General features: G+C 38.3%; 1 protein-coding gene across 1 annotated transcript; it reads right to left on the bottom strand.

Moving 5' to 3' along the window:
• Nucleotides 1-12: 12 nt before the first annotated feature.
• Nucleotides 13-19,506, bottom strand: LOC116428030 (T-box protein 2). Its single transcript, XM_031979048.2, has 5 exons — nt 19,012-19,506; nt 16,008-16,158; nt 8,507-8,828; nt 3,384-3,530; nt 13-2,873 (listed from the first exon to the last, which is right to left on the bottom strand). Exons 1-5 carry the CDS (start codon nt 19,112-19,114, stop codon nt 2,364-2,366), a joined length of 1,233 nt encoding a protein of 410 aa, XP_031834908.1. The 5' UTR covers nt 19,115-19,506; the 3' UTR covers nt 13-2,363.
• Between the last annotated feature and the right edge of the window lie 8,472 nt (nt 19,507-27,978).

The raw sequence follows: 27,978 nt of genomic DNA, 5'->3' as shown, positions 1-27,978 counted from the left end.
ATTATTTCTCTTAGACTATGTACCGTAAGTAACAATATCCTACGATACAGGTGTTTAAACACTCTGAAAATTCGTGGCACAACTTCCTTCGCAAAAATACATTACACTGTGTTAACAACGGACAAGTTTAATCGATTAACAATTATAGGAAAGTTGATACATCGCGTATAATACTGGCATAATTATTTTCCTTCATGCTCCCCGTGTTTCGAGCAAGTCTAGGAACCGTCGTCTTCCTTTTAACAATAATGATTAAGCTGTCAACTGTTCTTCCTTCGATAAGGCACTAAATTGTACTTATTTAAATTCAAAATATATTTACAATATAGCCATTCGTCTGTTCCATTCGGTTTTAAGATAAAATATCAGTATTTTATATGACAATGTCATTAATGTCAATGTTATGCATCCTCAATTATCGAAAAAATTCTTGACGGAAATCGGATAACATTTCGAACATCTCGAGTTACTTGAAGCATCTTTGGTTATACGAAATCGTCAGAAGCCTCTTAGTTGTATCTGTCTCGCGTTAACAGATAAAAATCAGGCACTCCCGAACAAGGCACTATATAATATCTTTAGCCCTTTGCACTCGAGAGAGGTAAAAGTAGCGCAGGTGCTGTACCTCGCCGATTTTCATAAAATTGACTGATATTAGTAGAAATGCATATTTTGAGCAACTTCTTTCTTCGACAAAAGTATCACTGTTGTTCAGTTTCCAAATTAACTTTTGCTACCACTATATTGAACTTTATAGAGGTTACTTCCGGTTGAGATGGCTCTGCGATTAAAATTGTCAAATATATATTCAATTTTCTTGAGTACAGAGATTCATTTAACTATTCTTCTTATATACATAGGTATATCTATTTTCATAAATATATTTTACTTTCTTTTAAGCTAAATACAATAAAATATTTATGATGTAGTTCTTTTTAGAAAAACGAGTCATCGCGAGTTTTTTTATATAATTGTCGGAAACTAAATGAAAAGGAAATTTGCGTGAGAGCGAAAAGTTGTTGAAAATATGCATTTTCATCAACGTCTATGAAAATCGTTTACCAAATTTCGACTTTAAAAATATCCTATTATATGTACACCTACCAGAAGTGTATCCAACTGTACATTCCCAAATCTGTCGAACGTCGAGTAACAAAATACAGATTACGTTTAATTCGCTTTCTCGGAGGGTAACTCTCACCATAGCACGCGCACAACGGTCATCCAAATATCGACAGACATTCACATTTCATCACAAAACTATCCTATACGTACCATCGGATGGATCTTCAGCCATCAAGAAATCTTTGGTTCGCTATTGATTTTTACAAATTCGTACAGTTGGTCCACGTTTCACGAGAGAAACGAACGATCGCGTATAAGAATGCAACCACGCAGTATATATAATGTAGATCCCGAATAAACTTAACATTAATGAATAATAACAATTAATGCTACGATTAAGTATTATCCGTGGAACGTTACAGTTCAACGGAGAATATTCCAATTGAAATACTATAAAACACGCGAGTTGCGCGAATCATCACATTCTCTTCGAGCAATATAAACGTTTACTCGTTAACACTGGAACCGCCAAGTGCTCTTACAAACATTATAAAGAATACATCTCCTCAATTTCCATTAATAGCCATTATACTATCAATTTTAACAAATCTTATGCATTTGAACTATCGCCCTTTAAATCTACACACTATCAGTCAGGTCTCGGTCAGCTCTCGAATATTCTTCAATTTGCGTGTACCAGGCCTAATGCTGTCAGTAATTGCGAAAGACACGAAAGAAACGAAAGCCAGTCATTTCGACTAGCACGGTTTTAATATTAACACGTTAAATGCCATGTCAGTCACCGATGACCGACGTTTCTGAATTACTTGAAAACAATCGTAACATGCAAGACAATCGATGTCGAATCAAAACGTACAACACGTTCGCCACCAGCGTCACATACTTGCGATCTTATATTTTACATAAAACAAATGAAGTTAATCTTATAGACATTATTATTTAAAGTCATAAACTACTGCATTATATTTAGGAACTCAATAGCTTGTTCCAGTTTCATTCTTTCGATATTTTGTTTAGATTTACTGGATTGAATGAAATATTACCATTGAAGAGGTCCTCGCCGAAATAAACGGTAGCGAACGTGTTAATAATATAACTAACTTGATAATAGTGTAGTGCAAAGATTGTAACGCGAACAGTGAATAATTGTCACTACTTTTCTTCGATGAAAATGATAACTCTACAGAAAAGTGGTGAAGATTCTCGTGGCACTTAACGTGTTAACCGACAAAAATCTGCGTCGAAGGTTAAACTGGTTATTCATAATACTTAGAGAGCTACTGTAACGATTGGTATTGCCACGTGATCAGGTTCTGTTGCGCCGTGAAAGCGGGGTGCAGTAACCTCAAGTAATGCGCAGAGATGTCCAAAGAGTCCTCGTGTCTGGGCGACAGTTTCAGGGAAGGAGTTGACGAGAACTGTGGCTCTGAATCGATCCAAGGTCTGTGTAATCGCGGTCGCGTGTCGCGATCTGCGTCCTTGGACAGTGGATTTCGCTGGTTCATGGTGGACAAGGGTGGACTGATGTTGCCGCAGCTGCTGACACCGCTGTCGTCGAGACTTCCGGTCTCACTGGACGCAGTTTTCGGTCTCTGTGTGGCAACTTCTAGATGATCTATCCTGGTCGACTCGGATTCAAAGGACACGTTCTCTTCTTCGTCTACGATCTCAATTGGATCATCCGTCTCTACATGCTGAAACTTCCTCTTGCACCGTGACCGACCTGTCTCCCGGAAACCCTTCGCGAAAGGGTTGTTGTTGATCTTCAGTTTGGTAATGTTCTCGTTCTGGAATAGGAAGATTACGTGATTAGTATTTGGAATCTATTATCCTCGAGGAATATTTGACGAGTCAAATATGCAGGCTGCTGAAGTCATTATTTGCGTAACACGATCACGACCGGTGTTCTTTTAGTAACAATTTTTGTAGCTACGATATTTCATTGAATGCGACGAAGAGTTTTTGTGAAATTCAAATTACATTGGAAAAGAAGTTCTATTAGCTTATGATTTTAGGTAAGAACTTGCGTGAAAATAATTCAATTCGCGCGACACTGGTCGCTAAACCGTTCTTTTTTTAGTGACATGTTTGAGAATAGATCTCGTTTTGGAAATGTTAATTTAATTTTTGATTAATTTTGTACTTTTGAATATGATACTAAATATATTTTAATAAATTTATATAATAAATATGTGATTTTAACAAGCAGGTAAATACGTAATCAAAACACATTTTAATAAATAAATATGCAACTGTATTATTTCTACTTCAAAGTTGAATCGCAAGTAAATATTTACCTGATAAGCTGTCACGGCGATGAATTCCGTTTCGCTGAATTTAAACGACGAAGCTGGATGGGCATATAAATCGCTCAACCTCGTCACGTTGTCGCAGCGGATGATCCAAATGCGCGGAATGTATTTATGCATGGATGTTAAAACTATCTGTAAACAAAACGAAAAAATAAATAATTCGTTGTTCAAAAAATTAGTACCATTTTGCGTTTTAACCCCTTGCGTTATAACAACGTATCAGACTCGTGAAGATTTTCAACATGATTCAACAAACATAAATATTACTCGTTTCAGTCTAAATCAATTATTACATTGAGTCATCCATAAATAATGTGGTTTTTTATATTTCCTGTATTATCGAAAATAAAGATAGACAAAGCTAGTATTAGTCTAAACATATTCTCCTTCGCTATTTATAAATTCTCTATCTATACGTTATAATTACTTTTAAAACAGTTTTAGCTATCTTTATTTCTCAAGATAAAAGGAATATAAAAACCACAGTATTTATAGGACAACCCAATACTTAATAGCAAACATAGACTTTCTCCTTTTTTCCAATAAATTATTAATGACAAAGTAGTCATGTAAGATGACGTGTATACTCGTCAAAGTTAACTGATTAATAACAATTAACTGGCATTTCTCTTAATGAAGAAACTGACAGAAATGTTCGATAAACCTAATCTTAGAGCCTTCTTCGGACGTCTAGCACTATATTCAATTAAAATGGTAAAGTGAACAACAATCTAGTACACACTTTCACATCGCGTCGATCTAATCAGGAGTGAGGCGAGGAACGAACGAAACGAGTTTAAAGTTGTCAACGGAACGTCTCCATCAATGCCGATAAACGTTAATTAACTTTCCATTAGGCATTAGTGAGCGGCCCCGCGGCGAACGCGAGCGAACGGTAGGCATGCTTCGATTCTTTTTTGCCGCGTCGAAGAACGGATTCCCTTCACTGCGGAGCCGACACACGGTAGGGAGAATTTTATTAAATTCGTAATTAGTTTGAAGAATCGGATAAAAGGGACGCCGCTGCTTCGTCAAGATAAGTTGGCGCCTCGCTAAGAACGCCGACGACGGCGGGTACAGACGCGATTCCCGAAAACCAGGCTGGCCCTTCAACCTTCCCGGAATTACGCGCTCTCGACCCGTTCAAAACCTGACGCGCGTTTCCAAGACCACGGAGAATCATCGCCGACAGCCCCTTTTATTCACGCGAATCGTTCGGAGCGATAAACTAGTCGAGGTGATAAGCTAGCAAGAATATTGTAAATTAGTGCAGTGCGGTACCTCGACTCACGAACTGCTCTGCGTACGAACTTTTCAACGTACGAACCCTCCTCGTACTCCATTTTGACCTTCGATACGAAGTCAATTCTGGAGAATCGTGATGCTTTTATAATCCCGAGTTATAGTACAATGGAAAACTGAGTTTCCAGAAACTTCTCGATATACACCCTGTTTCCGTAGGTACTACACTTTTACCTTTAACCCTTTGCACTCGGGAGGTGACTCTCAGTCAGCATTCGATTTGACGCAGTGAAACTATAAAATTTGATATTTAATGTTGATCTTTGTACAACGCAAATGTTGGAATGAAATAGCTTTGTCCTCGTGTACTTGTGGTTTCCCATTGGGTTAGTTTCAAAGAATATCGTCTTTGTCTTGTCAAGAAATGTGAAATATTTCTAATGAGAAACTTCCGAGTGCAAAGGGTTAGCACTAGAACAAGTAGGTAGTCGAATCGACATTTCCAAATTTGTCTATAGGAACTCTAAGAATACGGCTACTAAGACTTCAATTGACTTATGTTCGCTGGTAGCGAACGTGTTAACACGTTCCGTGCCACGTGTACCACCTATGGTACACGCCAGTTTTTGTAAGAAAATATTTTTAACGGATACACGGTCATGGATAGTGGTATACGTTACAAAGCAGTGAACACAAAGAAACAATATCGAATTACAAAAAAAATCATGAAATACCTGAATATAACTTATTATTTTACTTAAAAAATTAATAAACAAAATATAACCGAAGTTTCTGTGGCACGGAACGTGTTAAAGACACACTGACACTAGTGTGTGACTAGGAAGACTGTCTTTATATAACGGTCTTAACCAGCAGCTTTTAATTGGTCAACAATTTTATAATAAATATAACATTCCAAACCGCGAAAGCATTAAAGCTACTACTGTGATTGTTTCAATCGAACATTACAAAGTTTGCCGATTACAATGAATCCACGCAAACCCCTATAACACATAACGAACGAACGAACGAACGAACGAAGCTGAAAAAGATCGACTCTCTCGAAATGTTGATTGGTTTCAGAATTCGTGGCTCTAATTGGCACCGTGTACTCGAGACGAGCTCCGCAGAAGTAATTTCCGGGAATATTCGTGAAAAACGAAAGAACTGGGAACGGGGCGACCATGGAAGCCAGCTGTCGAGGCTCGCTCCTCGCCGGGGCGGTAAACAAACCCGCTCGCCGAGAGAAAAGGGAGGTATATCGATTACAGGGTGTCGTGGAGCGTGTTAATCTCCGTTCTTCACGGACAACGGCCGGGACACCGATGCACCCCGGCACCGTTTTGAGTAGCTTAAGTCTCTACACCGAGGAGCAACGAGACAGCGTACCGCGCGGCGCGTCGACCTTTTCCCTTTTCCAGATTTTAATCCCGACCCGGCTTCCGTGTACAGAGCTTACCTCGCCTCGGCCATTTAACCGGGACCCGTGTCATCGGACGGAGCCATTAAGCGAGGAATCTAGTCCGGCCTGACCGCAACTCGCGCCTCGAAAATGGCGGGAAGGGTGCGAGTGGCTCTAGCAACGAAAGTTCGATAGTTTTCAGCTGAACGCGAGCTTCAATTTAGGGGTTGAAAACAGTTGAATACACGCTGTTAGCTTTCCTTGTATTTTTCTTTATTTATGTATTTTACGTCGCATTAATCATTTACGATCGGCAGATTTTTCTGGTGACATTACCAATGTCGAAGAAAATATATATATATTCTCGAAGTTATTTTTCTATAGGTTTATAATAAACATATGGATATTAAAAGTTTGTTGAATATAAATTCTGTAAAGAATAATAAACACCTCTCGATCGTAAAATAATACTCAGAAAAAAAAAGATGCCGCCATATTGGCGACGCCGATTTCGGGAACAGTGTTAAATGTCGCCACTGCGGCGGCATCGATTGCAAAGGGTTAACCCTTTGCACTCGTGTGTCATGCTGGACATGATAATACAAATTTGGTACACTTTATTTGTGGCGCTTTAAAAAGTAGCAGATTTTGAAAGATTATACAAATTAAATCTTATTATGATAATAAATTGAATAAATTTAAACCGTTGAATTCCACCGCTGGAAGTTACTTTAAATTATTCCCTTAAAAATAAATACAAGTTTACGACAAACAGTATTGAAAATAAATCGAGTTCAAAGGGTTAACCTTTTAGCTACACGCACGCAAATCTTGGCGTACGGAGGTATAGCTTCGAGACTATAAAATGAAATGATAGAAGATAATAACAATACATTTTTAACCCCTTACCCAACGATTTATTTCTCAACTATGATCGACACAACTACTTTCCCATTACTAATTTCTTGAAAAGAGAGACAAACTTTAGGTATATTCTATGCCTATGCTTGCTTTAAGTTACAATAATTGATAACAAAAGGACAATATTTCATTTATATTCACAATAATCGACTAATATATACATTTGTTAACACATTGCATACTGATAACGAAAAATCTCATTGTTATATAAAGACACTTAGCTATATAACTCTGGTAACTTACACAGCATTAATCATTATATTAAATTCGATCAGAACTAATTGTTCATTTAAAATATAATTACATAACAATATGATATCTGAGTTTTTTTATATACAGTGATATAAGTGGATCTCACTGAAAACCTCCGTCCACACAATTCAGTTTCCTGATAATTAGCCGGTACGCAATGTGTCAAGTTCTGTTCGAAATCTTCGCCACGAGTCTCACACGTTATTATAAGGCAAGGGGTTGAGCAGGCGTAAGGAACTGAAATCCAGGAGACGATCCATCAGTAGAAAATCGGAGCTAATTGACGCGAAGTGGGATATCGTTCGGAAACCTCGAACAGGAGGTTCGTTTTTTTTTTTTTTTACGGTGGAACCGAGTCGGAAGTAAGAGGAGCAGCCAAGAGGGTGGACCCGTGTGTGGCGACCTCCCGCACGCGGGCCGAGCGACGAGAGGAGTAGTAAGTCGAAACCAGAGACACGCAAAGAAAGGGAGAGGAGAAGCATTTAAGGACACGCCGGGCCTGTCCAAACATGGAACATCTAGATAAATGGAACGCCGCTACCGTTCCAACGTGAGTACATAGCGTATCGGTAGTTTCCTTTTCCGGACTTCCTTGCCCGTTCCTCGGGCACTTTCGAGGAGGAAGGCGTGGTTAAAAACTATTAGGGTATTTACGTATTGTTTTTAAGAGATAAAATATTAATGAAACATCGAATAATGGTTGTTGGTAAAGTGTACACGAATCGAGATATACGTAGCCACCGCGAATATGAAAAATATGATAATAACTCAATATGCAAAATCGTTACACGAACAATAAACAAAATACAATATCAAGTCGATTGTTTTTAACCACATTTCTTGCTCTACGTGCTTAGCTTTTTTTGTGAGTAAATAAAATTATTAAATTCTTAATAATAAGAATTTTTATGAGTAAATTTCAGATTTATAGTTTATACACAGTTTAAAGGGTTATAGAAATATATTCGTAGTAAATATAAGTACACAAGTGTAATTAATCGAGAGTTAAGACCATTATTTGCGTATGTGTAATGGCGTCACAGGGTTAGATGTTCAAAATGTTAGTAATGTATTATAATATTAACTGTTTGCATTCAAAGCTTTTTCTCACTGACATTACCAGCGACTCGAAGTAATTTTAATAGGAAAAGCATATTTACGTATAAATCAATGATACGGGTGAAAAGAGAAGTCGTAGATGTATTTTTATCGATTATAGTACTATAAATATAATTGAAATGTAATTGAAATGTAATTGAAATATATTTTATAGTAATTGAAATATACTTACATTCGTCTTAGGATCCGCAGCGTTGTTCGTCAGTTTCAGTTTGTTAAACTTCAGGGAATGCTGCATCCAATGTGCGCCCGTTGCAGGGCTCTCCGGGTGCAGATAAAGTCTTCTATCGATAGACGGTTGCAATTCGGCTGGTCCAGCCGATGTCCAGCCTCGTGCGTTCCCACAACCATTCTCGAAGCCGGCGACGCCGCCGCCGCCGCCGCCGACATACTTGTGTCGGCGATCAGACGCCGGCTCCACTTCGAGGAGAACGCAATAACGAGCGCGGCACTCTAATCCACTGATCGCCAGCTGGATAGACGGGAACATTAGCCTGAAACGAAGCGATTTCAATGAGTACGCAAACTTCTCTACGAATAACGAATAAGTGGAGATTCATCGATAAACCGCGGAACTTTACGTAAATTCAAATTTTTTCGAATTTCGAGTATACTTTTAAAAAAATAGAATTACCATAGAAGATGGTTTTTCCTAATGGTCACTATGAAAAACACTACGCTTTGGATGTTTTACATTTTTTTTCACAAATTTCCCGTGTTCTGCGCAATGTTGCACTTTCACATTTTGCGTAAATGTAGTTAAATACCAACGTATTAGATAGTATTATTTATAATATAAAAATGTTTCCAAATAATCATCGTTTAATTGAGTGAATTACAGTAATTCGATTTAACGATTTAAATAATTCGAGTTAACTCTTTCCGCACGACTGTCGACATTTTAGCGAGATGAAACGTTTGTATTTGGAAGACTAAGTCGCGAACAAACGATTCAATTAATCAAGCAGCCAGAGATCAGCGCGTAGTTTTCTGTTTCTATTAATTACGCAATCGATATATAATTTAGCACGATCTGCTGAAGGTTTTGTATATTTCAAAGAATCTTCGTCCGCAAACTTCAATTAGAAAAGCAACGTTAGGCCGACCTAACGCCTGCATCAAAACTTCATTCCTCATGACCCCTAAACGAGCGACAAATGATCTCACTTAGAAGTCAATGGGATTAAGTCCATTTTTTCGATATTCTCTGATGTTTGTACATTTGAATGCTATAAATAATACCCTTCTTACTTATTAAAGGATTTGCTGGTTTCTTCGTTGTTTCTAGGTCAGGCGGACCTTTTTACAGCTACCGAATGTTGTATAATATCAGAAGCCGTTACATTAATTCTCTGAATCCTCGTTTCCTAGACTTAACCGCATTGGCTTCTGAACGACTGAAATGTCGGGCGCCGCAACTCGTTACGCGGGACGCCGAAATCGTTTTACTGCCGGCGCAAGTGTATCCGGAAACGCAACACAGGGATCGCCCGACGGAGTCCGTGTCGCGTTAAACGTGCATTTTGCACAGGTAGCACGAGCAAACCGAGTTCCAGACCGAAGGGACAGAAAATTCCCAGTCATTAACGTTCCAGCAACGAGTGGGCGTCGCCGAGGGAACGACTCGAGGCTCCTACTTCCTGCGAATGGTCTTTGAAAGCATCACGGTCCGCTATCTTTGCGATCCCGGCAGCCAGTTTTCCTCCTTTCGTGTAAACATTTCAAACTCGCGGATAATCCCGTGAGCAAACCCCCAAAAGTCAATCGCCGTCGGTTAGGTCCGTTTGCATACCTAATTGCGGATTTCCCGACGCCGCTTAATTCTCCGCTGTTTCATGGACGCCGCATAGTTGGCACGTTGGAGACCGGGGTAGCAGTTTCGCGTCATTTGAAATTCTGTAGCTGAGTACTGATAATGCACTACTATGTCACTTGCAATTATTTTGGAACGATGCCTGTAACGTAGTCTTACGTCGCTTTTAATTCTTTCAGAAAGATGAATGTCAAAATCATATTTTTTATACCGTATTCTGGGAAAATCAGTGAAGTTTGAAAATATCCGCTTTTTAGGAAACATTTAATATTTCCGAAACTAACAGTGACGTTTGAATAAGATTCTGACAAGTAAGTAATGAGGATTTTTAGGATTAGGAGATCTCTTTAAATGTATGGCAAGATAAAAACGCCAGTTGTAATTCGACGCCAGTCTGCGAAATAATGATAAGTCGATGGTAACATAAAAAACTGATAGAAAAGGAAAATAATTATTTTTTTGTTCCTTTAAACATTGAATAAACATAATTTTTTAATTGAAAATATTAGTTTTGTACAGAAAATAGTTTCTCAGAGTTCTATAATGCAAATATCTTGTTTATATTTAAGTTCTCTATCATCGATAATAGAATGAATAAGTCTTAAGTAGAAAAAGAATTCTTCAAGGAAAGTCGAACGTATTAAGAACGAATCACAACAAATTTTCTTTCCTTATTTCTAATTGCAGAGAGACGTGTACTTGTTAAGACCAAAAGTAATTAGATGTTAAATCTGCGGAAGGTTCATTTAAAGCTTCTACGACAATAGTAACCTGACCCATTGATGTTTACGAATCTTGATAGACACAATTAGCAACGGAAAATCCAACCTGTGCCTGTGAAATAGATTTCACGACCGTAATCTTCCTTTAGTCGCAATTGTCTTTGCGACCTTTGCCATTTTAAGTTTCACGCGTTCAACGCAATTAACGACGGAGAACCCAAGGAATCTAATGACATCTATTACTCAATGTCTTCCGATTTACCACTGGTATTTCCATATTCGCGTTTAACCATTATATCAACACGTTTGATCCCTTAATTAACCCTGTTAATGCTTCTTGATACATCTACACATTTAAAATATTATTAAAAAAATAGACACATGAACACTGATAACAATTTTCTTCTATCCTTTCAAACTCACAAATATTTTTACACTTATTATAATAAAAAATATAAGAAAATGAAAACATTCAGTCAAAGAAACCAAATTAGGCAACAAAATTAACCCCTTGCCCTATGATTTCCTTTTCAACTGTGATCGATGCAACTACTTTGTTATTAATAATTTAAATATAATAATTTAATATAGTAATGCATTAAAGTATAGTAATTGATAACAGAAGAATAATATTTAATTTAAATTTAAAAGAATTGAGTGAAATTTATGTTTCTTAAATTTTGTTTGAATGTTATCCAGCACGATATTACACTTATATTACAATAACTTAACAAATAATAACAATAACAACAATATAGATATCAACATTTCCTCTTTTCCCAATAAATTATTAACGATAAAGTAGTCGTACCGAATATAGTTTAGAAATAAATCATAAAGCAAGGGGTTAATAGTACGAAGAGATAGACATACCGCCTTGCCGCAGAGTAAGGTTTCGACCGTTCATGTTTTTCAATTTTTTAAGAAGAGACCAATAAAAGTTCGTACTCGGAGAATGTCTTTAGTGCGCCACTAATTGTGTTTTTACTACTGAATTTACAACCATTTATACGAGAAACGGGACTTTCATCCCCACTCCGCCCTACGTCTCCAGGAGACGCGTCCGTCAATGATCAAGAAGATCGACGCCATGCCTCAGTTGTTGAATCCACTAAAAGTGGCGCCCTTGTAAGTGGAGGATTACGCCGTCGCGACGGCCTGCTCGGTAGGCCCGTGCGCCGATCGCTTCCGAGCGTCTGGTCCTTTTAAAAAGCCACTCGAGATTATCGAATCACCAGATAATGCTGTAATAGCGTTGATACAGTGGGTGCAACCGTAGCACGCGCCCCGCTTTCCTTTCATCTTGCAGATTAGATGAATCGAAAGTCACGTGGCACGGCACAACCTCGTGAGGCGAACCTGTGACGCTTCACGAGTCACGAAGTATAAATAACCATGTCTTAGACCTCCCTAGCTCGTTACAAAAAATCTTATTACCAGAGGAAAGGATTTTTTTATATTTTATCGCTATAGACAGAAGAGAGTGTAGTTTCCGCGTATTAAACGTTAGAGGATATTTCAAGATGTCGATTTTAGTTTGATAGCTCGTGGAATCAGTAAACAGAATAATCTTAACTATTTCTTAGGTGAGAAAGGAATTGTGTTTTCAAAATAATGTTGCTTCTTTCTCTGAACATTAACACGGTGGATGTCATGGGGTCACCGGTGACCTCAACCGAATCGAATTACTACAATTCATTCGATTAAACGATGATCATTTGAAAACTTTGCTATATTACAAGTAACACCACTTAATGCACTGACATTCAACAATTCAAACTTGGAATAATAACAACGTAATTCAATTACATACGTTGATATTACGTTATTTTCTACATTTGTCTCGGCGAAATAATATAATCTCTAGATTATATAGGTAAAGTTTGAAGAAAGTCGAGATATATACAATAGGTATGAATTATTTCCGATAAACATAAAGATTGCACCTAAGTTTCATGAAAATAGAAGTGTGCCGGTTAAAAAGGTTCTCTTGTCAGCCTCTTTTTCTCAACCTTCGGCGACTGGCCTCGTAAACCCGTAAACCCGTGAAAGACGCTCGGGCCAGTGGTTAGTAACGGGCGAATCACGACGGAGACGTGAAATTAATTATCTTCGGTCAAGAGCGGCGGATCCCGTCGCGGAGGAAACGCTCGGAAGAAGAGAAAACGGGCGTGTTGGTCCGGTGTTGCGCTTCTGGGGTGCACGTTTTCGTTCGGCTATTCATCGGTGACGCAAGGTCACCGGGAACGTGGGGGGTAAGTGAGCCAAAGAGGAAAGAAGGTGATAGGGTGTGGGAAAGAACAGCGAGGATCGAGGAGAACAAGAGTTGTCGATCGTGTCACGGAATACTGATTACGTTGGTGCGCGCGAACTCCGCGCCGAACCGATACACGTGGTCGACACGTGGTGCCGTTCGCAAGGCGGGAACCACTGCGCCACGCCGCCGCCGCACCGGAAGGCACGAATATGCGAACGGACAAACACCTTCGTTTCCATTGTACAACCGAGACCGCCCACGAATTACCTGCGGCTCGCAGATACGGTCCCCGAAGGAATAATAAGACGTATTTTATGTACATGTGTTCAACATTAAAATTGACCCACTTCAGAATTTTTACCTTGCGAGTATTTAGATTCTGAAGGCGTTTTTGCAACAAATTTTCAATTAACCCTTCGCGGACGAAGATTCTTCGAAATAATAAATCTTCAACATATGAAGCTAAATTACATATCAGTTGCTTAATTAATAGAGAAGAAGGAAATGTTCTGATCTCTTGCTGTTCGACTAATTAAATCATCGAGTTAGTCTTCCAAATACGAACATTTCATCTTAGCGAAACGCCGACATCCGTCCGCAAAGGATTAAATTCGTGTATTTGCTCAGCTACGAGACTAGGACATTCTTCGAATCTCAAGAAACCTATTGTTCTAATTTTTACAAAGTGGAGATAAGTCACTCTAATTTTCACGCCGACGTAATTCTCACTTTCCCTTATCTAGCGGCGAAAGTTTTTGAAAATGGAAATGCTGAAATTATCAATAAGTAAATTCATTCAACTGTATGGCGATTTTTTCTATTTGCTAAGCTAGTTTAACGAACTACTTATTTGATGGTATACTCCGTCTAATGTGACATTAAAATGTGAGCCATCAATGGTACGTGCCGCCATGAACGTATTACTTATAATCCTTTGAGGACGAATGTCGCCATTTTGGTGATAAGCTTCCATATGTAGAGTCAGGGATTGAAAACAGTTACGATATCGGTTTCCATTCTCGAAACAGTTATGGAGAAATCAAATACAGTGGTAACTGTTATTTAGTGTATCGATTCTGAGTTATATCGATTATGAAATGGTTCTATAATTATTATTTTTCGATTCTTCATTTCGGTTCTTGGTGCTCTCGAACGAACATGATCTTTTTGAGCGCACTGACGATACAATTTTAAAAAATTTGAAAAGTGGAGTTAACCGATTTAGCCGATGAACAGCTCATGCAAGGATTACTGCTCAGAGAAACCTGTTTTTTTCACATTCTCGTCCCCGTCTTGCGTCGAACATCTGGTGCAACTATCTAACGCGGTTATCTAACGCGTGGCAACGCGAAATTCTCGGTAATCTTATTTGAGATAGGCAACATTGTCATATCTGGGAAGGAGTCACCGGTAGCTCGATCGCTTCCGGCGCAGAGTGGCCGGAAACCGTGATTCGTCCTGCATCCTTCCGGTCGTACGACTTTCCCCCGCAAATCTACCCTCGTGAAATGATTCGTAGATCGGCGGCGCCGATAAACGTCGGACACGTCGTCACGACCTTACTTTTACGACTTTCCTCGACCACCTTCCGTGAAACTAATCGCCCTGTCGTCGCTCGAATGAGGCCCCTCGTTAAAATTGCCCACTGGCCTGGCCCCGCAGAAAGCGTGCACGGTATTTCGGACGGCGACTTTGAATTTTAGGTCATTTCGGGTGAACTATCTGCGTGACAGTCTTTTCGAGATCGTTTTATACAACTTGTTAAGCTGCGTGAAGTTTTGTAATTGGTATTTCAAGATTTCAATGTGATATTCTTTTGGAAATTGTTTTGTAAAACCTGTGAAGCTTTATGAAGTTTTGTGATTTGTATTTCAAGATTTCGATGTGATATTCTTTTGGAACTTGTCTTGTAAAATTTGTGATGCTTTATGAAATTTTTTGATTCGTATTTCAAGATTTTAATATGATATTCTTTTGGGACTGGTTTTATAAAATTTCATATAGAGTATTATAAAAACATTGTAAGTTCTATAAATGAACCTTTAAAGGAATGCTATACAAAATAAACTTACAATTTCTATAAACACACGTATTCATCTTGAATAAAAGTAACGCTTTAATACATTTTTTCGATATTTATTTTTAAAAATAAAAAATGCAAATATTTTTCATCATTTTTTATTATATAATTTACCTTCACGATTGGGAGTATATTTTATAAACTATTCTGAGTAGTTAACCGATTAGAAACTTAACTGGAATACATTCTGATATTGGGATAAAAAAAGTTTGTAGGCGTGTCGGTTGCTAACTCGGGACGTTGTAAACTAGAAACAGGTATTTGTCCAGGGGTAGAAAGCATTGAAAATGTAGAAACAATTCCGGGACAAATCGACATTTTTTCAGGTGGAGACGCTGTAAGTTCCGACAGCGACAGAGGGTGTGGTCGCATGGCGCCTGTCGGACTATTCCAACCCCGATGGAATTCGGGATACAAAAAAATTTCGGCAACGACTCGTCAAAGGAGTTTCCCTGTCTACCTTACAACTACCATAACATTTAAGCACTCAAGAATATTTTCGTAAATGCTTATTAAACAATTACTAAACAATTCACCCTCTAGAACACTCACTCGCAATATTTACAAGTCTGACTTCGATTAAAAACCCAAAAATGTACAAAGATCAAAAAAGTAGTTTAAATGAATGATAACAATGTAATGTAACGTAGTTTTTTTTATTTTGTTTTTCCATCATTTCAGATTGAATTCATTTTATAACACTTCTGTTTAGATATTTATGATTTAAGTAGCTTCTAGTTTCTTTGAAGAATTGTCACTTATTTTTTCTTTAAATTTAAGGAACATTATGGGTGTACTCACCGGCCCGACTTCGTAATTATCATTTCCGTTGTTTCTTCGTGAAACTGTTTCCACAATTCGCGATTTTGCAGTTCAACCTTGACCTCTGGGGGCAGTGGAGGCCCTCCCCCAGGTGCTGGTGGTATCGTCCAGTTCGAATTCGTTCTGTTCTCTGAAATTTATCCAAACAAATTATTATAATACGCACAACAACACGATACTCCCAATTATTTTATTTTAATTCATGTTTAATTTATGTACAAATTCAAGTCAACCGTTACTCATGTTTCCACTTATCAATATAAAATGGTTACCACTAAATTTTTCCTAACAAAAGCTTTTCGTTTATACAGAAGAAATAAATTATAATCTTGACTGTAAATAAATCAGTAGAGTTTAATAATCCATCGTAAATACTTCCAACCCGTATTTCACGGAACTCTGCACTGAGCAATTAAGAAAACTCGATAGGACTTGATAGGATTCTCCATGAGCGTTTACTTAGCGGTCAAAATATTAACATTTCACATCCCCGAAATCTACAAACCCAATAAAATCAAAAATATAAGCCTTCGGAAGCTAAAGCATCCTTAAAACCGAACAAATACGAAACAACCCAACAAAATCTAATTGAAACAAAATACGGCAATTTCCACAGCGTGTTTACTTAGCAGTCAAAGTATTAAACATTTCAAATCCCCCGAAATCTACAATCCCAACAAAATCAAAAATATAAACGTCCAGAACGTAAAGCATCCTGAAACCCGGATGAAAGAATCCAACAAAACATAATTGAAACAAAAGACGGAAATTTCCACGGTGCGGCGTCGAAGGGAAACTGTTTCCGCAAGAAAAGTTTGTCTCCCCCTGGATCAGTAACCCCCTTGGTGTCCATCTAGACGGTGACCGCCGGATAAGCCGAAGGAGGATAAGAAAATTGCGCGGATGAGGTAACTCGAATGCCGGGAAGAAACACCTTTCGCCAAGTGGATCTATAGAGGCGGCGTCGGTTGGCCGCATGACCGATTCGCCCTGCACTTGTATCCGCGGTTCTGCGGTCGGGGCATTATGTCCCGGCTAGGATAATTGCGGCCATCGACTCATCTTCTTTCTCTTCCTGCCGGGAGGACACCGAGCAGTTCTATAGGCCAGATAACGATTGTCCGCTCGACCGAAAGTCGGCCCCTTTCATCTTCGCCGGGAGGCTAGCGCGGATCTATGTCGCCTACGCGGGATCTTCTCGCGCTACACGCACCCCCTACCCTCCTTTTCGCCATGGGAAAACAGAAAAAGCTCGTACGTACAGTTGGGCGATCACTCGATGGCGAAGAATGCGGATCGCATTGGTTAGCGTTCATCTTTTCTCATATCAGTTTCGATACTGATTTGCTATTCGTCGATACAATTACGTGTAATCAATTAGAACCATAAGAGAAACGAAACCTAAAAGAATTGTGGATTTCATTGATTGACTTTCATCTTTTCTCATCTCATTTTCGATGCTAATTTGCTACTCGTGAATACGATTACTCAAAATCAATTAAAACTATAAACAAAATTTCTAGTAAGAGACCACTCTTATCCTGTGCTGTCCTCGTCTCGTAAACAACGCGGAGTACTGCTAGATCATTTAATATCTAGGTTAAAGAATTCGACTAATTGATCAGTTTTCACTTTTCTCGCTCAATTTTCTATTGGTTTTATGTCCTAATTTCTAAACTTTTAATTTACTGTTCCTCAATACGGTTTACGCGTAACCGATTAGAACTGTAAACCTGTAAACTACATAGAAGATAAGAAAATTATTCATAAAATAAATTACAAAATCATGTTTTCTACAGAGAGCACGCGCGAGTAAGACTCGACATTTTCACTCCGGGGGTTGATACTTCGACTGCCGAGTAAACATTCATCAAAAACCCTGTGCAGTCGAAACAGGTTTCTCTTAACTGTATATTTTCCAAACGTGAGCATTTGTAAAAGCACAATTCGAGAAAAATTAAATCAGTGCAGAATAAACTAATAAACCAATAATTATTATAAATTAATAAATTATAGATACTGTATAATGATTCACTTCGATATTGTATAATCTGTATACTAGTACTGACATTACGATCTGATGAAACAAAAATTCTTCATTGAACAAACACGAAAACGATGAACCATCGAGAAATAAAACTGAATTTAGACAACGTGTTATTCCCAATTAAAAGGTTAACCCACTTGTATCATAAAGAAGTATGAAAAGGGTGATAGCGGTCTTATATACGCTAATGATGCAAATGAGTTAATAAAGCAGAAACTAAACAATCAAGATTCTTCGTAACGATTGCTCTACTAGATTTCTTGTACCTCATACATCCAACAAAATAGGGTTCATTCGCTACAAGAAAATTAATGTCTGAATTTAGGTACAAAATGGTGTCAGCCGAATTTGAGTAACGTGATAGTTAAAGTGTTAAACGAAGTTGTATCTACCTGATCGAACGAGATTTTTACCCTTAGACCCCTTACCCTACATCTTCTTCCAGGACTTGATAAAACTAAGGGAAACTAATAATCGGGATCGTAATCTATGTCTGTTTGTATAAAAAAATTGGATAGCAAAAAAAAACACTCAACGAGAGTTTCCAAGAATTTCAACAAACACGAAATTATTCTAATTTAGTTTAACCCGTACAAATTCATATTAAGTGTATGGAAACTTTTACAAACATAGTGTTAACATAACACGTTGAACGCCATGGGGTCACCGAGGACCTCCAACCAAATCGAATTACTATAATTCATTGAATTAAACGATGATTATTTGAAAACATTTGTATATTATAAATAATACTACCGAATACGGTGACATTCAGTTAGATGAACATGCAACAATAATAATGCAATTCAATGGAATGATTTAATATTAATTTTATTATTAATTTAATATTATATTTTTCCCATTTTGTGTATTTTCCTCTATGAAATCGTGCGGCGTTCAACGTATTAAAAAATCATTCAAAAATATATAACGAACCTGATAGTTCTCTCCTCCTCAAACTGACTTGTTGCTGATGAAACAGCATTTGCTGGTGCAGATGGTACTGTAATTCCATGGGTATCGCCATCATCGAATTCATTGTATGCCGTGCAAGATTGAGCTGAGATCGTGTCACTTTTCTCACGCAACCCTACCGCGAAACGTGCGCGCGAAGAATCGAACACCTAGGTCATATGCACGCCGACGTCCGATCGCTACTGAGGTTGCGTTTCGGAGTTGCAGATGGTTACACTGGAGCGATCCATCGCTGCACCCGAGAGCAGGCTTCCGCTATTGGCAGACGCGTGCTCCCCACCACGCGGCCGCCGCGCCCACGCCTCTCCGATTGGTCGGTGCAATTTCGTCTCGCCGACAAGAGCAATACAAACCACCGACAAGGGCAATACGAACCGCCGCGCTTGATAGAGGTCACACGTGACCGAGGGAAAACCATGGAAAAGTTAGCAGGTCGTTATGTAGACAGTTCGAGGTATTAACCCTTTGCACTCGAGAGGCGACTCTCAGTCGCCATTTAATTCGATATACCTAAATTCTAGAGAATTCTATAAAAATATTAAGCTTCGCGTGATCTATAAGTATGAGAAATATTGAAATAATGATTCTGTTTCTTAACCCTTTGTCCGATGGTAACGTATTAGACTCGTGGTAAAGATTTTCAATGGAATCTATCAAATATAAATATTATTCAATTTATGTGAATTCAAATGAAATATTATTCTCGTGTTATCAATTATTATACGTTGGAGTAGATATGGACATAGAGTACGCCTAGAACTTTCCCCTTTTTCCAATGAATTGTTAATTACAAAGTTGTATCGATTAGAGTTGAAGAATAAATCGTAGGTCAAGGGTTTAACTTATGTGTTCTCTCATTGAGTTCGTTTAAAAAAATGTCGTCTATAACTCATTGGAAGGTGTTGAATATTTCTAATGAAAGACTTTCGAGTGCAAAGGGATAACCCTTATCGGACGGTAGCTTTTTGTACATGATTCTCATTAGGTTGCAGTTGATTTCGATAAATATGCGAAAATTGCGATGTCAACCCTTTGCACTCGGAAGTATTTCGTTAGAAAACTTAACATTTTCTAACTATGCACAGACGATATTTTTTGGAGTCAACTCAAAGAGAAATCGCAAGTGAATTGAGAAACAAAGCTTTTTGATGTCAGTATTTCTAGTTAACTGAAGTAGTTAATTCTAGTAGTTCTAGAGTTAACTGGCAAGGCAATCGTGTCCACATTTTACGGACAGCGAGTTTCGACAGGATCCGTTTTGTCACCTCCTACGTGACATACGACTGCAGTGATAAAGTACTGTTGTCACATGAGAGTCACGATCGTTAAGGGTCAAGTATTAAGACGCGTTAATCCCTCGGAGTATGATTTAGCTGGAGAAAATGCAGGCCATAATTATAGCGACCGTACTTCACTCATGTTATTGATGTTGGGTTTGAAATTCTAATTACGAGAGAGACTCGCTATTGTAGCACAGAAGGTTCATCCCTTGCTGAAAATATTTATTTACTATTTTGTTACTTAAATTCATCTTAGTATTAGTATAATATATAATACACAGGGTGAATCACAAATATCTTCGTAGTTTTTAAAGATACGTCAAATGTCTTAAGGAAAAATTTGAACGATTCTATAAGGTTCACGTGATACCAAAAAGATTTCTGTTTTTATGTCATGTTTTTTAGAGATATCAAGGTCACTTCCATTGTTTTAAATGGCACCACCCTTTTTTAAACATCTACAATGGCAGTCCCTTTCATTGGGAATTCACTGACTATAATTACTCAAGGTTATTCAACGTCACGGACAGAAAAACGTATAAAACTAAAATATGGAAGCAGAATATGTTTATCACGAGTGATTGAATGTTTTTCAAACATCCTCTAGCCGATTACACTGCTATTCACTTACCATCAGTATGTTTACAAACACGATTTCACTATGGCCGTTCCGCTTGTTCGTTTTATTTTAATCCATTTGCCTCTACTTACCATATTTGTATAGAGTATTAGCATTTCAGAGAGGTCATAAAACTGACTGCTAAAAACCTGGGATATACTGATCACTTGTTGCTGGCGATTATGTTTTAGGGTCTGCTATTATAGAGTGAAGGAACACAGGTATAACAGCTTTTCTTTTGTCTAGAATAGAAATGTTCCCCATTAATGGAGGGATTAAAATTACAGGTCATAATGCTACGTGTGTGATACATTATATAATTTTACAACTACTTATGTTATGTATGTTGTATGTATGTTGTATGTATGTTATAATTATAGATACTTACACGTCGTTAAAGCTGTTGTTGCACGAGAATTATCTTACGGAGATTATTGCATAACGAGTTTCAATTGAAGAAATGAAATAAAAGATTGCAAAGCATCCACATTTTTGTGATTGATCTGAAATTAGACTGGTCAGGTATTTAACTTTTATTTATTTAACTCCTTGTCCTATGATTGCTTTCACTACTGTGCTCGATAAAACCTGCATTATCATTAATAATTTAGCAGAAAAAGGTGAAATTTGAGGCTTACTTTATGTCTACGTTTACTCTAAAAGTCCAAGATTGATAACAGAAATCTACAATTCCAATGAAATCAGAAATATAGATAATCGGAAATTAAAGCATTCCGAAGAACAAATGAATATGGAACAAACCAACGAAACATCATTAAAACAGACGACAACTTCCGCATCTATCCACTAAGGACATAACCATCACCCAAAACTATGACCAAAGACACAGCAGACCAAAAGAATCATCAGTTCCATGAACGACAGCTTGTTACTCGAACTTCGATCATCAGTCCTCGCAACAAGATTCATCCATGATTGCGTAATTTATCCAGCAAGGGTGAAAACAAGCGACGTATCAACAGGACAGGCTTTAACAGCAGGGATCAATGAAAAAACCGCGGTCGATCGATAAGAAGTCGCCGCTCCGGGGGTGGCTTAAGAATTCGGCCGGCGATGCTGAGGACCGGTCACAATGAGATACGATCGAAAGACATTACAATGCCGCCATAAACCAGTGGAACACAGGAGTACCCTCCACCGATCGTAAATTGGCCGACTACCCACAAGCTGAAAGTGCACGGGGGCAAGGGCGAACGTCGCTGGCAGTGTTAGTTTTAGCAACAGTAAAACCTCAGTTTCGTCACCTTCTCACTATTGAACTGCAGTGCGTTACTCACGTGCTCCAAACTAGCCAGTGGCTCAAAAGCGAAGATTTCTTGCTCCAATAGTAACGGCGAGATTAGTTTCACGTCTTTGTTACTGGCCGAGCTGCGAGCTGAGATGGAGCATGCGAATCCCCTTGCCCCTCCACACTTTTAAGCCACAGGCTAGCTTGGTTCACGCAAATAACGCACTGCAGATATGTATGGTATTCGATTAGAAACTGAATGCGAAGTGAGATGTAACGAGCATCGACGTCGGATTTCGTTCGGTAGCAGCTTTGTATCGAATCCTGGGGACACGGAAGCTCGGCTACTATGCTCCCAGGGAACCGAGGTGAAGCGTGCGGCCGAGTCCCCCTGCCCCCGCACACTTTTAGCTTGTCAGTAGTCGGCCAAGACGTGAGAGACACAGTGTAGCCCTGTCAGGTAAAGCGCGCGCGCTTTTGTTGTGGGTATCGCTTACAGTTAATCCGCAATTCGGAACCCACTACAATGGTGCGATGACCGGCGTCGTAGGCAGCGAAGGAACGCCCGCTGCCCTCGGGAAGAAGAGGAAGAAGAAAGAAGAAGAGGAGGCGAGGAAGAAGCGACGACAGGAACAGTGGCCAACGGAGGAAAAGGGAACACAAGGGAGCGAGAAAAGCTGTAGATTTGTATCGGCGCTTCGCTCGGCTCCATTCCGCTTTCTGTCGTTCCTCTTTGACCGCCGACGCACCGCGCGGACGGTTTCTTGATTTTATCTTCTCGCCTCGTCTCGTCTCGACTCGAGAACAAACTATTAACGGCCGTCTGCCCGGCGGATTCCGTAATTTATGGTGACGATTCTCCACTCTTGTACCTAACGCGACAACGCGGTTCGTTCCTTGACGCGATCGCGCGCGCCGCCGACATCCGTCAAATACGCCGACGGGTAAATCCGAGCTCGGTTGCGCGATCCACGTCGAATTCCCGTCACGCGATTCCCCTCCCCGCGGGAAGGGTTTATCGCGATAAGGGGAGAGGCGCGATTGCGTCGGGCTGCTACTTGGCTAGTCGCGCCAGCTAGACACCGCTGATTTCACGCGTTTACGGCGCACGCGAGCGCGCGCTGCCAGATGACATGGATACGTCAGTGGAGTCTTTTAACACGAACCACCGAGCAGTGAAATTGACTTTATGAAATTCCTCTATGGAAACTCCAAGGTTGCATCTATCGAGACTTTGATTGATTTGCGATTTTCGTGTTGCCACATCAATTTCTTTGATAATTGCCCAAAGAAACATCTGTAAGTTGTAAAATCTTACGGATGTCAACACCATTGTGGGCATCCTCAGCAAATTGCACCAAAATTGTTGATTTTGTTTTACCGAATGACACTCATTCCCATAATTTACGAGTTGTTCCTAACAAAGAAAACCAGAAAACGTTTCGGTAAAGAGATACAGCTGTTTTTCGACAGGGGTCGGAATCTCAATATGGTGTAATCCACAGTTTACTCACCAACGGAGCGTTCTCTCGCAAACCAACGAACGCACGCGAGTTTTTCCGTTTCCGTTCCTTCGGAGAGATAAACGCAAAATTTGTTTAGCTTCTGCGTTCAGCAACTGTTACGCATTTGTAAAACACGCTTTTAGAAATGCATAAAGACTGAAATTCAATAAATTCAGCATTGAATATTTAAAGGATACCCAACGAAATATTAAAAAATTACACCAAAGATATTTGTATTTTATAACTAAGAGTAAGATAAAGTGTCCCAATATCTTTGTGACATGAAGTTTGACATTTTAAAAATTTTCCCTGTATATTAAAGTAACTACCAGTAATAAACCAGCCGCTTTTTATGAATGCATTTTTTATATTGTACTTTAACATAATTCAAAACATTTTATTATATACTTATTTATTTGCTCCAAATACAATGTTTAGAAGTCAAAATTGCACTGGTGTCTCAATATTTTTGTGACCGACTGTAACTTATTTTCTTGTTCCATAAAATAACTCATGATCTGTGTCTAAGGAGTTAGATAAACGATGACACTCTTAATATTAAGACGGGAAATATAATTCCTTTTCAGTGATACAAGCTTATTCCTGCTCACAGATCGGTTTCAAATTCCGTTAATGGGGGGTCCCAAAGAGTTTTCATCCGCTGGCGTCTAGCCATTTGAATACCCTGAACGATTAGAAAGACGGTTAAGTCTATTCTTCGTTTCCCCTTTAATCCTAAGTACCTAATTAGGTGTCAAGCGTTATTACCTCTAATACAGAAGGATTACGCGTGGTTTCCGAATTGAGGCGCAAAGTACTTGATGAGGAGATAAATGCACCCTGATACCTGATTGGGGAAATGAATGCACTTAGATGGTTTAACCCTTTGCACCCGAGAGGCGACTCTCAGTCGCCATTTGATTGAACGCAGCATAATTATAAAAGGAAAAATTCAATATAAAATGTCGAGTAAGGTATTAACACATGGAACATAGAGATAAAACAATTCTGCCCCATAATTTCTACAAGATGTTCTTTTATGTAAGTTGCTAATAATTTTGTTAATATTTTGTCAGAAAATAATGAAGTCTAATGAATTTATGATCTAATTAATTTTATTCGTCTTCCTTTTAACTATTTTCCTTTTAAACGCAGGTGTGGACTCATTAATTTTACAATTCGAACAAATTGCGATAGATATTTAAACTTTGTTAATATTATTACATCTTATATTCTGATGTTTGCCAAAAACATATTTTTATCTTAAAAAAAGATTAATGCACTTAATGCAAATAGAGACTTCGAACTATCGATCCCTTTATTCAAACTGATTTAATTTTTATTATTGCTATATACACATTTTTATTATTGTGAAGACTGTAATTACAGTATAAATCACATGTTTTATAATATTTCACAATACTTTAGAAGATTAACTGTTAAAACAAAGACGAATGCTTCTTTCATTCACGAATCCTATATTTGCAAATCCATTGACAATATCTTCTTCGTCTAATTAGAATTTTCTCGAATTACATTTTCAAAATTTCCATTCCGACTTCCACTGTGTATAATATAGATTAATTCGCATGGAAAGAAAGTGTTACCGGCACCGATTAAGATTTTTAACCGAACCGATGGGAACGCGCGTAAGTCGACAACAGCTTAAGCCTGGAAGCTTTCGACGATAGAAAGAGGTACGGTTGTGGAGGAAACTGGATAAGGAGAAGCCGACAAATAGGTTTTACGGCTCACTTCCTGCCCGTCGCACGCGACAGTTATGCGCCCCATAATAAGACGATGGTTACTTTCCGAGACTACTTGAATTACGAGCGAAGAAGTGGAATCATACCTTACATTTAACTAATATCAGAGCACTTGCCTCTGTCTGTGCGATTCGTTTACAATTGCTAAATGAAATCAATGACATCCTTTGAAAATCCCATTCACCAGTCGATCCTGACACGAATTCATCGCAGATTCTCGGCTCTAGTTTTCTAGCAGTCTTCTAAACTTTTACCTATTCCATTAGGGATTTTTTATAAATTCATTTGTAATTTATTTCATGTTTCCGGATGCTCAATAAATAAATCAAATAACGAATAAAATGAAATGTAAAATAAAAGTCTTTTCCCTTAGCAATACATTGCCATCTATTTAGTTTATTTTTAATATAGATAATAAAAAAATAATATTTCATTTATATGAAAATGAACAAGTAAAAGGGGTTAATATTAATTTAAACCTCGATCAATCGTTGTTACCTTTCTCACTCTTGTCACTACAAGAATAACAAACGATCATTGCATTGAAAGTTGTTACAAATGAAAGATTGATTGTACATCATTAGAAGATCGAATCTGTACACGTGGGACCTCTCGACACGCGCGACGTTGACGAACTACTGCATTCCACTGCGGAGTAATGCAGAGGACAATAGTGGAAACAGAAGAATTTCAGTAGCAAGGATGCTCTATCTTCCAGCTTCGAAATAATTGAGATTATTTTCTTAAACGACAGGATTTCGAGGACTCCTTAACATCGCGTTGAAGTGTCCTCCCCTTGGAAGGTTCTCTGCTGCGTGCCAGAAGCCTTTCGAGGAAGGGATAAACAGAAAGAAGGATAAGTAGACTTTCTCTCTTGTGGTGCTAAAGGACGCGAACGAAGACGTTTATTTTTGAGTGGCCACTTTACCGTGAATGTTTGTACGTACGAACGGAAGTTCTGTTCGATCGTTCCAATGTCTATTTATTTACTTGCTACGGGCAAAAGGTGGACACGAGAAAACTCAACGGCGTTGTTCATTAAGAGGAAAATTAGAATGTATTGCATCAGGGTGTTTCACGAAAACGCGCTGATCATCTTATGTAACGTCTTACATTTTAGTAGGTCGTAATTAATTTCCTATTTAAACCCTTCTCCTGGAATATCGTGTCAGACTCGCAGTGAGAATTTTAAACCGAATTCGACGAATCTAAAGGTTATTTACTTTTTTAAATATAAATTAAATATCATTTACCTATTAGCAATATTTAACCTTTAGAGTAGACGCAGACGTAGATTAAGTATCGAATTCCTCTTTTGGTCTAAGTTATTAACGATCATGCACTTTCATCAAGCACAGTTGCGAAAGGAATCATGGGACGAGGGGTTAAACTGAATTTGAGAGACCTAAATGCTAATCATATTTTCCTGAATAGAAATTAGACATTACTTTTCTATTGTCAGTTAATCTTTGGAGTAAACGTAGAGGTAGTATAAATATCAAATTTTGTACTTTTTCTAAGCAATTGTTAACGATAAATTAGTCCCATCGAGCGTAGTTGTAAAATAAATCATGACACAAGGGGTTAACATGGTTTGAATACCATACAAATATTTTTATGGAAAACTCAGTGGTTTGCTTCACGTTATTGGTATCCGGTCGGTGGTACACGATTCTTTATCTTCGAAGGATCGAAGTCCTGCGAGCACATGTTTCGCAAGCATCTCGAATCACCAAATTGGAAATCGCTACTCATCAAATAAACTGTTAGATAAGCTGTGACTGTCCGCAGAAGCGGTTAGAAGTTATTGTTATTTCAGGACCGACGGAACTAAACATGTTCGAGACATGAATTTTCTGTTGCCAGAGACGCGACGAGATAACATTTCATCCTGTGAATGCACGGCGCACACCCTGAGCAATGAAACATCTGCAGCTACTGCAACCGATAGCCATCGCGAACACTGTAGAGTAATTGTACAAACTATATAAAAGATATTAACACATCCGCATCAGGCAATTCTCGCTGAAACTTTCCTATAAAACGGGGTATTTTAATAATATGAAAATATTTCAACGTGCGTGTATTAAAACTGCGATAATTATTTTTGTAATTAATATCTAATATCTAATATAATTATATGTAATTATCGCAGTTTCAATGCACAGATGTTGAAATACTTTTAAAACTTATTTTTTGAAAACGATAACTCTCGAGAATCTACCATTCATTAAGAATATATGTGAATATAAAAAATATATGACAGCTATATTATCAATTTTTAGCTACAGATTTTGAACTGACAGGCGTTCTTCAAAGAAGTTTAAAATAATATGGGACTACGTTACCAGGATTGTTCTAAGAAAATTCAAAACGTCATAGAACTACTGGTTTTTCAGTAATTGTGCCAGAAGAAATCAGGAATGGGTCATTTTGACCTATCCGATAGTTCTGGTGTTAAGAAATATTTTTAGCAGCATAACGATGCTAAAAATACGAAAACGTTATT

This window comes from Nomia melanderi, chromosome 6, assembly GCF_051020985.1.
Source record: "Nomia melanderi isolate GNS246 chromosome 6, iyNomMela1, whole genome shotgun sequence".
Lineage (NCBI taxonomy): Eukaryota > Metazoa > Arthropoda > Insecta > Hymenoptera > Halictidae > Nomia > Nomia melanderi.
The sequence above is the reverse complement of the archived record's forward strand: the minus strand, read 5'-3'. Positions and strand labels throughout refer to the sequence as shown.